This window comes from Scyliorhinus torazame, chromosome 5, assembly GCF_047496885.1.
Source record: "Scyliorhinus torazame isolate Kashiwa2021f chromosome 5, sScyTor2.1, whole genome shotgun sequence".
In the NCBI taxonomy this organism is placed as follows: domain Eukaryota; kingdom Metazoa; phylum Chordata; class Chondrichthyes; order Carcharhiniformes; family Scyliorhinidae; genus Scyliorhinus; species Scyliorhinus torazame.
The window spans coordinates 150,230,839-150,247,078 of NC_092711.1; the positions used below are offsets into that span (position 1 = coordinate 150,230,839).

The 16,240-nt window shown below is 46.6% G+C and overlaps 1 protein-coding gene and 2 long non-coding RNA genes across 3 annotated transcripts; 2 read left to right on the top strand and 1 right to left on the bottom strand.

The window, feature by feature from the left end:
* The first annotated feature begins 5 nt into the window (after window positions 1–5).
* LOC140420090 (uncharacterized) lies at window positions 6–3,369 on the top strand. Its single transcript, XR_011946183.1, has 2 exons — window positions 6–248; window positions 1,116–3,369. It is a non-coding gene; the product is annotated as an uncharacterized lncRNA (long non-coding RNA).
* LOC140420087 (uncharacterized) lies at window positions 2,229–12,649 on the bottom strand. Its single transcript, XM_072504111.1, has 3 exons — window positions 12,528–12,649; window positions 7,534–9,853; window positions 2,229–2,330 (listed from the first exon to the last, which is right to left on the bottom strand). Exon 2 carries the CDS (start codon window positions 9,496–9,498, stop codon window positions 8,455–8,457), a length of 1,044 nt encoding a protein of 347 aa, XP_072360212.1. The 5' UTR covers window positions 9,499–9,853; window positions 12,528–12,649; the 3' UTR covers window positions 2,229–2,330; window positions 7,534–8,454.
* Window positions 12,650–12,759: 110 nt separating this feature from the next.
* On the top strand, window positions 12,760–15,237 carry LOC140420088 (uncharacterized). The gene is made up of 2 exons (XR_011946181.1): window positions 12,760–13,160; window positions 14,871–15,237. It is a non-coding gene; the product is annotated as an uncharacterized lncRNA (long non-coding RNA).
* The last annotated feature ends 1,003 nt before the right edge of the window (window positions 15,238–16,240 follow it).

Below are 16,240 nucleotides of genomic sequence, written 5' to 3' on the forward strand. Positions count from 1 at the left end.
CCCCCTTTCCATTTCTTTTCTCATTCTGACCTTCAATTGGTGCCTTGCAACAACTGAAGGGAAAGGAAGTGAATCCAGGGAGGGTGCAAACTCTGTAAAGCTTGGCCCAGGTCTCTCTCTCTCTCTTAAAGACATTGACATCCTTTGCTCCCTCAGCTTGACACAATTATTTGGCTAAAAGGATGGTCTCTTTCCCAATGTTCACAATTAAAGGGCTGGTTTCCCCAGGAGATGGCTGACATTTAAGGGTCAGTAAATTAATATTAGCCAGAGATATGTCTAGTGTTGTTATATGGTACAGATTAGATATATTATTTATGGTTCTGTAAAGTACATTTATTATTTCTAGTAGCGTAATATTGTACTGTAACTACATCATATATTTTCAGTAATCTGTCACCTCACAGGGTTGTTAATCTCGGGATTTCTCTTCCACAGGGACCAGTGGAGTCTAGAGGTCATTGAATATATTCAAGGATGAGTTAGACAGATTTATTTTTTCAATTTAAAGTGCCCAGTCTTTTTTTTTCAATTAAGGGCCCCCATCCCTTGGACATGTGCAGTTCCAGGCCATCTGCCTGCATGGCAGATAGAGCAGTTTCTCCAGCACGGGGGAATTGTGGGAGCTGTGGCCGCCCTCACTTGTTTGGAGCCCAATATCTAATCTCCTGGGACTGGGATGAAAAGTGGGGGTGGCATTGACCTCAACCTGACACAAAGTACATGCAGGTAGTCACTGGATTTGATTGTGACCCCCCCCCCTCCCCCCTCCCAAAACATTGAAGTCACCAAGGAATATGAGGGTAGTGTGGGTAAATGGTGCTGAGGTCGATTGGCCATTGAGCTCATTAAAGGATGGGGCAAGTGGGCCAAATGGCCGACTGCAGCTCCTATTTGTTATGATCTCTGTGTCCAGGACAGGAAGCAGTGAGCATAGATCTGTCAATCAGCCTGAATCAGCAGCTTCAGGAGAATTGGGAGGGAGAATGGAGGGAGAGTGTGTGGGATGGATGGGGAATGAGAGACGGAAGAATGTTCCATAGGAACCAGAATTGTCTGTTTTGAATGTCTATCCTGTACTGACAGTGCTGACTTTTGTAAATTGTTTTTCCAAGAGATTAGAAGTGGAGGAATTTCAGAGAGAAATCTCAAACGTCACATCTAGATCTGACAGAGTTATTCGATTCGTTGGGATCTGAATATCTTCGGCATTTGAATCTAGAAGGAGAAATGTTTGCTTGAGCTGTCGGCATCAACAGATTTTCAACACCATTGTGACTGGAAAAGCACCGAGACACACACACCCAAGTGAGAGTGTTCCAGAGCACTGTCTGTGGAAAGAGATTTAACCAGTTACGTACCCTGAAAAAACATTGCAGCATTCACAGCGGGGAGAGACCATACATGTGTTCTCTGTGTGGGTAAGGCTTCAATTGTCCAACTTCGAGAGACACAAGGAGACCCAAAACATGGAGAAACCATGGAAATGTGTGGACTGTGGGAAAGGATTCAAGGCCCCATCTGCACTGGAAGCTCATCGACACTGGGGGAAGGCCATTCACCTGCTCTCTCTATGGGAAGGGATTCACTCAGATATCCAGCCTGCAGGCACATCAGGGACTTCATACTGGGGAGAAGCCGTTTACCTGCTGTCAATGTGGGAGGGAATTCAGTGATTCCTCCACCCTGCAGAGACATCAGCGAGTTCACACTGGAGAGAAACCATTCACCTGCTCTCAGTGTGGGAAGGGATTCACTCAGTTATCCAGCCTGAAGTTACACCAGCGAGTTCACACTGGGGAGAGGCCGTTCATCTGCTCTCAGTGTGGGAAAGGATTAAATTACTCATCCACACTGTGGAGACATCGACGAGTTCACACTGGGAAGAGGCCGTTCACTTGCTCTCAATGTGGGAAAGGATTCAGTGATTCATCACACCTGCTGAGACACCAACAAGTTCACAAGTGATTACAAGGGTTGGAATTTGCTGTTATTGTTTCTGCTTCAATTATATCCAGGACTGCATTTTGTTCATTCTGACAATTGGTCAATGGGGAGGGTCGGAGGGTTTCTTTCTGCTGGACTGGCCGATCTCCCGACTTTGCCTGCAGTGGGCTGTTGCTCTTTGAGCCTGGTTGCGAATACATGGTTTCAAATTTCACAAGGATCTGTTGTACCAAAACCATAGTGTGTCTTTAACCCTTATACGATGGACAAATGACCATAAGTTGTATCATACAATAATATACTTTATTTACGATCACACAATTGTTACTGTTAATCAATCACACACACATGCAAGTTGAACTCTAAACTAATGCACACAAGACCTTAACTTAACTTTCAAGTGACTGGCAAGTACGGGGCAGACATGGCCTTATCTGGAGTCCGCAGTCTGGCAGTGTTGAAAGTCTGTTGCTGGTCGTTGTTATACTCGGCTCTGGTCCTTCCATCGATGGCGTGGATGGTCTTCCTCTTCGGCTGGTGAAAGGTCACCGATGTTTGTTACTGTTGAGAGCTGCTGTCGAGAGAGCGAATGGTGGGCTGCGCAGCACCTTTTATCCCCAGGAGTTTGAGCCCCTTTGGGCGGTCCCAGGTGAAGGCCCAATCAATCGATCAGGGCTTGATCACCTTGATCGATAATGCCCAATTAAGTCCGCTACCTTGTCCGCGGGGCTTGTCCCGACCGGCCATGTCCGTTGGTGTCCGAGGCACATAGGCCTTCCCAAATGAGGAAAACGGACGCCACCAAGTCTGCCACTTTGTCAATTTCCATTTAAGCCCATTGTCCCGGGGTGGCCTTTCAATGGCCTTTTTCCTGGGCTGTTAGCAAAAGTCTGGTCTGCAGCTTTTTGTCTATTTGGATACTGCAGCCTTGTAGAAGCCAGGTATTTCGAATACAACTAGTATAGGTAAAAGATAGCTGTTTAATCATGAGTGTTGAGCCCCAATTTTAAATACCCATTTATACAGCATAATTCACTTTTACTGAGGTCCGTTGTTCTGGCAAATGCATATTTTCAGAGTCAGTGTGACATTAAAACAGCACAGTTGCAAGATAATTTGACACTGCTTGTGCTAATTGTCAAGGACAAGGACTGAATACCATAGCAACAGGAAGGCACCATTGTTCACAATGCAGATAACAGCTGTGTCAGAAAAGCTAATGTTGCACATTGAAGATGGACGGCTTGCCATCAAATCAAATGTGTTTGAGTCTAACCCAAACCAATTAGGATTATATTGGGGTTGTGATTAGATGACTTAAGACAGATTTGAAAGTGTATAACTGAAAAGTTTCCGCCCGCCATTTTAGTGTTGTCTGTCCTTAATTTCTGTCTTTGATTCTGTCAGTGAGTCTTTCTGTAGTGTCTTTGTGTTGTGTTGTCTTTCTGTTAGTTTAGTCAGTTTTGTCCTTAATAGTCTTTCTGTTAGTTTAGAGATGTCTTTTGGGGGTTCTGTCAGTCTGTGTCAGTGATGTAATGCACTTTTGACTTTGAGTTTAGCTGAAGATTAGCTTTCTCTCTCTCTCTTCATGTTTCATTGCCAGACTTTGACCGTTTAAAAGTTACTTTCGAGCTGTCTGCCTAAGCAAAGAAAGATAATGCCTGTAATTCTCTGAAAGCTTCGAATTGTCTACGAATTGCCTTTTAAATGACTTTCAAATTGTAATCAAGTGACTACAAATAAAACAATTATTTTTGGCACCTGAGAAGTTTTAACTGAAATTTCTGCTGAGTTCCAGTATTCGCAAAGTGCTACTGGTAACCGAATAGCAGAAATGATATAAATTCCTTCAACTTTACACAGTCGAATAATACAAGGAATCGAACAACTTGGCATAGTCCAGAAATATTACAAATCTTACAACTTGTCGTATTGCGCCAGGACTTTGATTCATCAACTAAGCTTCCCCCAACTTGGTGTAGTTCGACAGGTTAAGATCCATAAATTACAGATTCTTACAAGCCTGTCTGTCCCAGTACTTGGCCACTTTTCCCAGCATCCTTTGCCAGACTCCACTTTAGGCGGCCACATATCCCTCCTCTTGATCCTGAACGCGAAGCGTGGTAGATCACAGACTTAGAACCAATACCTGCCCAGCATCCCCAGTCACCTGTCTATTAAGTAAGGCCCTAACACTAAACTCAGTTACATATTACAGATACTACTCAAATTGAACCTTACAATTACACACTTAACTATATGGGCAGCTGCTGCTCTACATCCCAGAGTGTTGAAAGAGGTGGCTGGAGAGATACATTGGTGATTATCTTTCAAAATTCAATAGATTCTGGAATGGTTCCTGCAGATTGGAAGATGGTAAATGTAACCCCAATATTTAAGGAGGGAGAAAGAAAATGGGGAACCACAGACCCATTAGTCTGACATCAGTAGGAGTGAAAATGCCAAAATCTATTATAAAGGATGTGATAACATACGAATTAGGAGCTAGAGTAGGTCACTCGGCCCCTCGAGCCTGCTCCACCATTCAATAAGTTCCCGGCTGATCTGATTGTAACCTCAAAACGACATTCCCGCTGACCCCCCCGATAACCTTTCACCCCCTTGCTTATCAAGAATCTATTCAACTCAGTCTTCAAAATATTCAAAGACTCTGCTTCCACTGCCCTTTGAGGAAGAGAGTTCCAAAGACTCATAACCCTGAGAGAAAAAAGTTCTCCTCTGCCTTAAATGGGCAAGTTATTACTTTTAAAGTGACTCCAATTTCTAGATTCTCCCACAAGAGGAAACATCCTTTCCACACCCACCCTGTCAAGGCCCCTCAGGATCTTATGCGGTTCAATCAAGTCACCAAAACTCAGTTGTACACAAGCCCAGCCTGTCCAATCATTCCTCATAAGACCAGCTTCCAATTCCAGATGTGAGTCCAGTAAGCCTTCTCTGAACTGTTTCCAACACATTTACATCATTCCTTAAATGAGAGCAATACTGTACACAGTGCTCCAGATGTGGTCTCACCAATGTCCTGTAAAACTGAAGCATAACCTCCCTACTTTTGTATTCAATTCCCTTTTTGTGATTCATGCTCTTGGACAACCAGATCACTCGGAGTCTCAGAGCTCTGCAATCTCTCACTATTCAGATCAAAAACTTTTATATTCTTCTGGCAACATGGACAATTTCTAATTTTCTCACATTATTCTCCATTTGACAGATCGTTTCCCATTCATGTAACCTACCGCTATCCTTTGTAGTCTCCTTATGTCCTCTTCACAAATTACTTTCCTACCTATCTTTATACCATTGGAGGGTCAGAGCAGGAGTTGGCCATTCAGCCCATCGAGCCTGCACCGCCATTCAATATGATCATGGCTCATCATCCACTTCACGGTAGCACAGTGGTTAGCACAGTTGCGTCACAGCTCCAGGGCCCCAAGTTTGATTCCGTCTTGGGTCACTGTCTGTGCAGAGTTTGCATTTTCTCCCTGTGCCCGAGTGGGTTTCCTCCGGGTGCTCTGGTTTCCTCCCACAGTCCAAAGATGTGCAGGTTAGATGGATTGGCCATTCCCAGTTGCCCTGTGTCCAAAAAGTTTGGGTGGGGTCACTGGGTTACGGGGATAGGATGGGGTTGTGGACTTAGGTAGGGTGCTCATTCCAAGGGCCGGTGCACACTCAATGGGCCGAATGGCCTCCTTGTGCATTGTAAATTCTATGATTCTATGATTCAATGTCTTTTTCCCCACACTATCTCCATATCCATTTGTGTTATTGATATTTAGAAATCTGTCAGTTGGGTGGCACGGTGGCCTCACGGCACCAAGAACCTGAGTTCGATCCTGGCCCCGGGTCACTGTCCATGTGGAGTTTGCACATTCTCCTAGTGGCTTGTGAGTCTCAGATCCACAACCAAACGTGTTGTGCAGCATCGGTGAATTGGCCACGCTCCACTGCCCCTTAATTAGAAGAAAATAATTTATTAAACAAACAAAAAAAAAGAAATCTGTCAGTCTCTGCTTTAAACACACTCAGTGACTGAGCTCCCACAGCCCTCTGGGGTAGAGAATTCCAAAGATTCACAACCCGAGGAGTAAAGAAATGTCTCCTCCGAGACCCGTCCTAAGTGACTTCCCCCTTAGTTTGAAATTGTGCCCCCTGGTTCCAGACTCCCCAACCAGGGGAAACATCTCACCTGCACCCACCCTGTCTATTCCTTTATGGATTTTGTAAGTTTCAATGAAATACCCTCTCATTCCTTAGAACTCTAGAGAAAAGAGGCCTAGTTTCCCCAATCTCTCTTCCTAGGACAGTCCTGCCAAATCCGGAACAAGTCTGGTGAAACTTTGTTGCTGTTCCTCTGAGGCAATACCTTTCCTAAGGTAAGGGGAGTAAAACTGCGCACATTACTCCAGCTGTGGTCTAAGCATTTCATAATGATCAATGTCAAGGCCACTGGATGGTATTCACTGAGGCACATTGCCTGGTTCTTCTTTGGCACCGGTATGATGGTGGTCTTCTTGAAGCAGGTGGGAATCTCAGGACTCCGTCAGGACCCGCCGTTTTCCGAGGGTTCACTTTCAAGAAGGCCAATCTGACTTTGTACGCTGTGACGGTGGGCATGGGTGTGCCCAAGGCTGCTTGGGGCAGATGACAGGTTTGTTGGTTTCCTGCTCGAAATAAGCATAGAATGCATTGAGTTTGTCAGGAAGGGGTGCGCTGTTGCTAAAGATTCTACTCGGCTTTGCTTTTTAGCGCATTATGTTGTTTAAGCCTTGCCACAATCGATGAGAGTCCATGATTCTCGCTTAGTCTGGACAACTCTTCTGTTGTCTCTTGGCATCCCTGTTGGCTTTGCAGAGGTTGTACCTAGATTTTTTTGTATAGGTCACGGTTGCCTGACTTGAACGCCTCAGACGTGGCCTTCAGTCGGGAGTGAATCTCCCGATTAAACCATGGGTTCATGGGTAACGTATGTACTACCTTCTTTGACACACAATCTTCTACAGACTTGCTGATGAACTCTGATGGTGCTGGCATACCCGTTTAGGTTAGCTGCCGAGTTCTTGAATATGGACCAGTCGCGTAGGAGCTCTTCGGTTGCCTCGGACCAGCATTGCACGACCTTCTTAACCGGATTCTCCCGCTTAAGTTTCTGCTTAAGGAGCGCCATCTTGTGGTCCGATTTTCCGAAGTGCAGTCAGGGGATGGATCATCAGGCGCCCATGATGTTTGTGTAGCAGTGGTCAAGGATGTTGGGGCCACTGTTGGGACAGGAGATGTATTGGTGGAATTTTCATAGATTATCATAGAATTTACAGTGTAGAAGGAGGCCATTTGGTCCATCGAGTCTGCACCGGCTCTTGGAAAGAGCACCCTACCCAAGGTCAACACCTCCACCCTATCCCCATAACCCAGCAACCCCGACTAACACGAAGGGCAATTTTGGACACTAAGGGCAATTTATCATGGCCAATCCACCTAACCTGCACATCTTTGGACTGTGGGAGGAAACCGGAGCACTCGGAGGAAAGCCATGCACACACTGGGAGGATGTGCAGACTCCGCACAGACAGTGACCCAAGTCGGAATCGAACCTGGGACCCTGGAGCCGTGAAGCAATTGTGTTATCCACAATGCTACCGTGCTGCCCACTCTTGAGGTTGGCCTGGTTGAAGTCCCGGCCACGATGAACAAGGCCTCCGGGTATTCTGTTTCATTGTTATTTATAGCGGTTACAATTCATCAAGCGCCTTCTTCACTTCCGCCTGGGGTGGGATGTAGACCGCCGTGATGATGGCAGGAGTGAACTCCGTGGAAGGCAGTATGGGCGGCACTTCACAGTCGGGTATTCCAGGTCCGGGGAGCAGTAGTTCGCCAGGGTCGCTACGTCCGAGCACCAGGAGGAGTTGACGAGGAGACAAACCCCTTCACCCACTCCAGGTTCAGTCCTGGATGTGATTAACAGCAGGAATAACAGCAGAATCTAACCCATCATCACTTGTGAACCATTTGGTGTCTCAGTATGTTGGAGGACTGAGTGAATCGCTCCCCACAGTGAGAGCAGGTGAATGGCTTCTTTCCAGTGCAGTGAGAGCAGCTGAACAGTTTCTCCTCAGTGTGAATGCGCTGGTGGGACATCAGTACCCGAGAGCTTTTAAACCCACTCCCACAGTCGGAGCATTTAAAGAGTCTCTCATTGGTGTGAGTCACATTGTGGCTCAGCAAGTGATGACCGAGTGAATCTTTTCCCAGTTGGAGAGGTGAACGGGCTCTCCCCGGTGTGACCTCGCTCGTGTTTCATCAGGTTGGTGGAGGTTCTAAAGCTCTTTGTGCAGTGAGAGCAGCTGAACGGTCTCTCCTCAGAGTGAATGCGCTGGTGGGACATCAGTAGCTGAGAGCTTTTGAAACCCCTCCTGCAGTCAGAGCATTTAAAGGGCCTGCTCTTGGTGTGAGTGACATTGTGTTTCAGCAGGCTGGATAATTGAGTGAATCTCATATCACACACAGTGCAGATGAACGGCTTCTGCCCGGTGTGAACTCTCTGGTGTCCCTGCAGGTGGGGTAACCGAGTGAATCCCTTATCACACACAGTGCAGATGAACGGCTTCTGCCCAGTGTGAACTCTCTGGTGTCGCTGCAGGCTGGATAACCGAGTGAACCCTTCCCACAGTCAGAGCAGTTGAATGGCCTCTCCCCGGTGTGAACTCGTTCGTGTCTCCGCAGGGTGCCAATGTCAGTGAATCCCTTTTCACACTGAGAGCAGGTGAAAGGCCTCTCTCCAGTGTGAACTCGTTCGTGTTTCCGCAGGCTGCCAACGTCAGTGAATCCCTTTTCACACTGAGAGCAGGTGAAAGGCCTCGCCCCAGTGTGAACTCGTTCGTGTCTCCGCAGGTTCCCAATGTGAGTGAATCCCTTTTCACACTGGGAGCAGGTGAAAGGCCTCTCCCCAGTGTGAACTCGTTCGTGTCTCCGCAGGTTGCCAATGTCAGTGAATTCCTTTTCACACTGAGAGCAGCTGAAAGGCCTCTCCCCAGTGTGAACTCTTTCGTGTCTCCGCAGGTTGCCAATGTCAGTGAATCCCTTTTCACACTGAAAGCAGGTGAAAGGCCTCTCTCCAGTGTGAACTCGTTCGTGTCTCCGCAGGTTGCCAATGTCAGTGAATCCCTTTTCACACTGAGAGCAGGTGAAAGTCCTCTCCCCAATGTGAACTCGTTCGTGTCTCCGCAGGCCAACAATGTCAGTGAATCCTTTTTCACACTGAGAGCAGGTGAAAGGCCTCTCCCCAGTGTGAACTCGTTTGTGTTTCCGCAGGCTGCCAATGTCAGTGAATTCCTTTTCACACTGAGAGCAGGTGAAAGGCCTCTCCCCAGTATGAACTCGTTTGTGTCTCCGCAGGTTGCCAATGTTAGTGAATCCCTTTTCACACTGAGAGCAGGTGAAAGGCCTCTCTCCAGTGTGACTGCGTTGATGCCTTGCGAGCTCGTGTGGGGCAATGTATCCCTTCCCACAATCCTCACATTTCCATGGTTTCTTCATGGTCCGGGTGATCTTGCGTCTCACCGCGTTGGACCATCAGTTGAAGACTCGTCCACACACAGAACACCTATACAATCTCTCCCTGCTGTGAATGGTGCCGTATTTTTTCAGACTGTGTCACTGGTTAAAGCTCTTTCCACAGTCAGTGCTCTGTAACAGTCTCACATGGGTGTGTGTGTCTCGATGCTTTTCCAGTCACACTGATGTTTAAAATCTCTTGAAGCAGACAGAATAGACAAACATTTCTCCTTCTAGATTCAAAGGCCGATGATCCCAAGAATGGAGTGACTCAGTCAGTTCTTGACGTGATATTTAGTTGGAGATATCGGCTTCAAATTCCTCTCGTTCGAACTTCCTGCAAACAGATTTTACAATTGTAATCATTGTTAGTACAGGATAGAAACTCAGAACAGACAATTCTAGTTTCTATCGAACATTCTTTCCTCTCTCTTTCCCTGAAATGCTCTAAATCTCAATCCCACACAATCTCCCTCCATTCTCACTCTGCTATAACTAATATTCGCCCTCCAAATTCTCCTGAAGATGCTGATCCAGGCTGATTGACAGATCCAAGCTCACTGTATCCTGTCCTGGACACAGAGACCTGTATTCACTTACTTTCCCTTCCAATTTTCCTGAAGGTGCTGATCAACAAATCTAAACTCACTAAAACCTGTACAAGAGTAGAGATTCTCCATACATTCTCCTGATTAGAGATAGGGAAATTCTGAGGAAGAATTTTATTTAGTCATGGAGTAGTCATGACAGGGAACTCACTGCCCACAAGGGTTGCGGAAGTTGAGATGATCAATAATTTAAAATAAAATAAGATGGTTACTTGAAGAAAATAAACTTGCAGGGGAACAGGGATATCGAGGGGGAATGGGACTGACTGGATTGCTGTGGAGAGTCAGCATTGACTTGAGTTACCAAATGGATTCCGTCAGTGCTGCAATGGCTGTATGACTGGATATATATAATGTAGGTACAGTACTATATCACAAAACTGAAATAATAATACATATATTTTATTACAGAACCATCAATAATATATATAATACGTACCATATAACACTAGACATATCTCTGTCCGATATTACATTTTTAAAAATGTATTTACGGGATGTGGACAATGCTGGTTAGGCTGGCATTTATTGCCCTTCCCCAGTTGCCCTTCTGAAGTAGCGGTGAGCTGCCTTCTTGAACTGCTGCAATCCTTGAGGTGTAGGTACATCCCCTGTGCTGTTGTTTTTAAATTTGTTTTTTTATAAATTTAAAGTACCCAATTCATTTTTTTCCAATTAAGGGGCAATTTAGCTTGGCCAATCCACGTCCCCTGCACATCTTTGGGTTGTGGGGGCGAAACCCACGCAAACACAGGGAGAGTGTGCAAACTACAAACGGACAGTGACCCAGAGCCAGGATCGAACCTGGGACCTCGGCGCCGTGAGGCAGCAGCGCTAACCATTGCTCCACCATGCTGCCCTACATCCCCTGTGCTGTTAGGGAGGGAATTCCAGGATGTTGCCCCAGGGACAGTGAAGGAACGACAATATATTTCCAAGTCAGGGTGGTGTGTAACTTGGAAGCGAACCTCCAGGTGGTGGGGTTCCCAGGTATCTGCTGCTCTTATCCTTCTAGATGGTAGTGGTTGTGGGTTTGGAAGGTGCTGTCTGAGGAACCTTTATGAGTTACTGCAGTGTATCTTGGACATGGTACACACAGCTGCTACGGTTTGTCGGTGGTGGAAGGTTTGAATATTTGTGGAAGGCGACGCAATCAATGAGGCTGCTTTGTCCTGGATAGTGTCGAGCTTCTTGAGTGTTGTTGGAGTTGTACTCAACCAGCAAAGTGGAGCGTATTCCATTACACTCCTGACTTGTGCTTGTAGATGTCTGGTAGACAAGCTTTGGGGCATCAGGTGGTGTGTTACTCGCCGTAGGATTCCCAGCCTTTGACCTGACCTGGGAGCTACAGTATTAATATGGCTAGTCCAGTTCAGTTTCTGATCAATGGTACCCCCAGGATGTTGGTTGTGCGGGTTTCAGCGATGAGAATGCAACAATGTCAAACGGTGGTGGTTAGATCCTCTCTTGTCGGATATGGTCATTGCCTGGCACTTGTGTAGCGCAAATGTAACTTGCCACTTATCAGCCCAAGTCTGGATATTGTCCCGGACTTACTGAATTTGGACATGGACTGCTTCATCACCTGAGCAGTTGAGAATGGTGCTGAACATTGTGCAGTCATCCGCAAACATCACCACTTCTCACCTTATGATGGAAGGGAGATCATTGATGAAGCAGCTGAAGATAGTTGGGCCTAGGATTCTGCCCTGAGGAACTCCTGCAGTGATGTCCTGGAGCTGAGATTATTGACCTCCAATCACCACAACCATCTTCCTTTGGGCCAGGTATGACTCCAACCAGTGGAGAATTATCCCCTGATTGCCACTGACTCCAGTTTAGCTGGGGCCCCTTGATGCCACTCTGTCAAATGCTGCCTTGATGTCAAGGGGAGTCACTCTCACCTTACTTCTGGCATTCAGCTCTTTCGTCCAAGTTTGAATCAAGGCTGTAATGAGGTCAGGAGCTGAGTGACCCTGGCGGAACGCAAACTGAGCATCCAGGAGCAGGTTATTGCAGAATAAGTGCCACTTAATAGGACCTTTGATGACTCCTTCCATCACTTTGCTGATGATGGAGTGTATTCTGACAGGGAAATAATTGGCGGGGTTGGATTTGGCCTGTTTACTGACCCTTTAAATGCCAGCCATCTCCTGGAGAAACCAGCCCTTTAATTATGAACATTTGGAAAGAGACTATCCTTTTAGACAGACAAATAAATGTGTCAAGCTGAGGGAGCAAAGGATGTCAATGTCTTTGAGAGAGAGAGACCTGGGCCAACCTTTGCAGAGTCTGCACCTCCCTGGATTCACTTCCTTTCCCTTCAGTTGCTGCAAGTTACCAATTGAAGGTGAGAATGAGAAAAGAAATGGAAATGGGGAGAAAAGAAAGTGTTTTACTCACAGATGTTGGAGACAGGAGTCTGTGTGCAGCTCAAACTCATTCAGGGTTGGGGGAACAACAGCTTTGCTCGGCAGAAACCTCCATGTGCAACATCCGCATTGAGACAATAGGGGAGTTCTGATTGGCGGAGGGGCAGAGTCTTTCGGGTCCTCCAAGTATTCCCATTGGCCAACGCCTGAGTGGAAAGGTCAGCGGAAGTGAGCTCCACTGCGCATGCGCGGCGTCCCCTCTCCCCTGAGATATGCGCAGTCCCGGGTCAGCGGAGGGGGAGATCACCGACGGCCGGAACTGTCAGCCGGTTGCCTGGAAACCGTCTCGAGGATGTGTTGGAGGAGAGGGAACAAAGGGTGGGGGCGGGGTTCGCGTGTCCGCGCGCCGGCGTGTGCGCACTAATGCAGTGACGTCACCCCGGAGCGGATTGATTCCTATTGGCTGATTTAGAGGATTAGCTCCTTTGTGATGTCACAATGTGGAGGTTGAACAATGGGTTTCAGACTAAAACTTCCTCCTCTGGACAACATCTGGGAGCAAATCAATGTCTCCCCTTTCAGAAGTTCATAATGTGGAGATGCCGGCGTTGGACTGGGATGAGCACAGTAAGAAGTCTTACAACACCAGGTTAAAGTCCAACAGGTTTGTTTCGATGTCACTAGCTTTCGGAGCGCTGCTCCTTCCTCAGGTGAATGAAGAGGTATGTTCCAGAAACATATATATAGACAAATTCAAAGATGCCAGACAATGCTTGGAATGCGAGCATTAGCAGGTGATTAAATCTTTACAGATCCAGAGATGGGTTAACCCCAGATTAAAGAGGTGTGAATTGTGTCAAGCCAGGACAGTTGGTAGGATTTCGCAGGCCAGATGGTGGGGGATGAATGTAATGCGACATGAATCCCAGGTCCCGGTTGAGGCCGCACTCATGTGTGCGGAAGTTGGCTATAAGCTTCTGCTCGGCGATTCTGCGTTGTCGTGCGTCCTGAAGTCCGCCTTGGAGAACTTGCCTGGTGATTGTCACGCGATGTCCGTTCATTCGCTGTCGCAGCATCTGCATGGTCTCGCCAATGTACCACGCATCGGGACATCCTTTCCTGCAGCGTATGAGGTAGACAACGTTGGCCGAGTCGCACAAGTACGTACCGCGTACCTGGTGGGTGGTGTTCTCATGTGCAATGGTGGAATCCATGTCGATGATCTGGCACGTCCTGCAGAGATTGCCATGGCAGGGTTGGGTGGTGTCGTGGTCACTGTTCTGAAGGCTGGGTAGTTTGCTGCAAATAATGGTTTGTTTGAGGTTGCGCGGTTGTTTGAAGGCAAGTAGGGGATGACCTTGGCAAGATGTTCATCTTCATCGATGACGTGTTGAAGGCTGTGAAGAAGATGTAGTTTCTCCGCTCCGGGAAAGTACTGGACGACGAAGGATATTCTGTCGGTTGTGTCCCATCTTTGTCTTCTGAGGAGTTCATAGGTATAGGAGCAGAATTAGGCCATTTGGCCCATCGAGTCATGGCTGATCTCATCCTGGCCTTATCTCCACCGTCCTGAGAGTTCTTCAGAACCCTTCAACCCGATTAAAAATCTGTCCAACTCCTCCCTAAATTTACTCACTGTCCCAGCTCCACCACACTCTGGGGTAGTGAATTCCACAGATTCACAGCCCTTTGGGAGAAGCAGTTTCTCCTCAACTCTGTTTTGAATAGAGCTGCACTGTGGCCCAGTGGTTAGCACTGCTGTCTACGGTGCTGAGGACCTGGGTTCGATCCCGGCCCCAGGTCACTGTCTGTGTGGAATTTGCACTTTCTCCCCATGTCTGCGTAGGTTTCACCCCCACAACCCAAAGATGTGCAGAATAGGTGGATTGGTCACACTAAATTGCCCCTCAATTGGAAAAAAAATAATTGGGTACTCTTAAAAAAAAAAATTTTTTTTTAATTAAAACTTTTGAATTTGCTACCGCTTACCATAAGACTATTACCTCTCGTTCTGGAATGCCCCACAAGAGGCAGCAGCCGCTCCAAGTCCACTTTATCTTTCCATTTCTTTTCTCATTCTGAGGGGACATTGGTGACTTGCAGCAGCTGAAGAGAAAGGAAGTGAATCCAGTCTGTATGTTCCACACATTTTGAGTTCAGTAATATAGACATATTTATGCCTGGCAGTCTGCATGGAGATTTTCAGGCCTCTCCAAAACAGGAAGCAGTGAGCAGGGATCTGCCAGTCAGACTGAATCAGCACCTTTAGCGAATTAGGAGGATGAATATTACAGAGTGAGAATGAAGGGAGAGTGTGTTGGATGGAAACTAGAATTGCCTGTTCTCAATTTCCATTTGTAAATTCCTTTTACAGGATATTAGATGAAGATTTTCAGAAAAAAACCTATCGCCACTTCAGGATTTGGAAAAGTCACTTGGTTTATCGGGACCTGAATATCATCAGGAGAACCATCACTGCAAAAGACACTTCTGGGGTGAAGGTTTACCAGTCAGGCAAAGGAACAGAATGGAAATAAACACAGGAATGAAGAATCACATTGGGCTGGTTCCAGGAGAATTGAGTGACAACTTCAGCGACGTAACCATGGAGTGTGATTTTTGATTGCCTTAAAAGTAAAAGGGCAACATTCTCTTTATAGTTCAAGGGATACGTTCCCTATAAAAATAGTGTTTAGGCATTGTTGTTTCTAGTTTGTTGCAGTAAAGTCATAAAACCTGAAGTTTTTGTCTTACGACTCATTAATTTGTTCACTCGGTTTAGAATTTATCTTTCAAAATTCCTGATCTTTTCAGAGATCTTACACAGTTGGTTTTGAGTCACAAGTTTCAACTTTCCATTTAAGCCTCAGGCAACTTGCTGTCTCTCTGTTGTTCGTGTCAATGACAGCCTAGTAACAGAGCTGAGGGCTGGAGATGCTGTGACCCCTTGTCGGAGCTGGAATCAGTAGAAAGAAGAACCATAGTTTCTGGCTGAGCTTTGTGTGAGCTGTCTGACCATGATGATATATACAATAGCTAACCAGGTAATATGTTGTGATGATGGTTTAGAAACAGACCCTGGGTAGATGAGTTCACTGAAGCTGTGGACTTGTCAGCTGTACAGTGAAACCAGGCATCCAACAGCCACAGAGACTTCTAATATTGGACACTGGGTTTAACCCTGTTCTGTATCAAACAGACCTATCTGATACTGGGGGTGATACAGTTAATCTGACCCTGAATTCATTCAATTCCAAAAGTGAATAACATTGATTCAAGTACAGTGATTACTCTGTTAATCTGTGAACAAAGTGGTGTCAGTTCATGCGGATCTCTGTCTGAACTCAATTTCATTACTTATTTTTGTTACCGACTAGGGTACCTATCTCTCTCTCTCTCTCTCTCCCTCTCCTGCCTCTCTCAGTGTCTGGCGCTACTCCCTCTGGTGCCTCTCTCTCCCTCTGCTGCCCCTCTTGCCCTCTGTCTCTCTGTTATCTCTCTCCTTGTCTCAGTCTCTGGTGCTCCTCTCTTCTCTTTGGTGCCTCTCTCTCCCCGTCTCTCTCAGCTGCCTCTCTCTCTTCAATGCTTAGGAAGGCAGGTAGGGGCAGCACAATGGCACAGTGATTAGCATTGCTGCTTCACGGCGCCGATGTTCCAGGTTTGATCCCAGCTCTGGGTCACTGTCCGTGTGGAGTTTGCACATGAAATGAAATTAAAATGAAAAATGAAATGAAAATGAAATGA

Coding starts and splice junctions, on each gene's coding strand:
- LOC140420087 (XM_072504111.1), bottom strand. CDS start 9,498: ATGAAGAAACCATGGAAATGTGAGGATTGTGGGAAGGGATACATTGCC.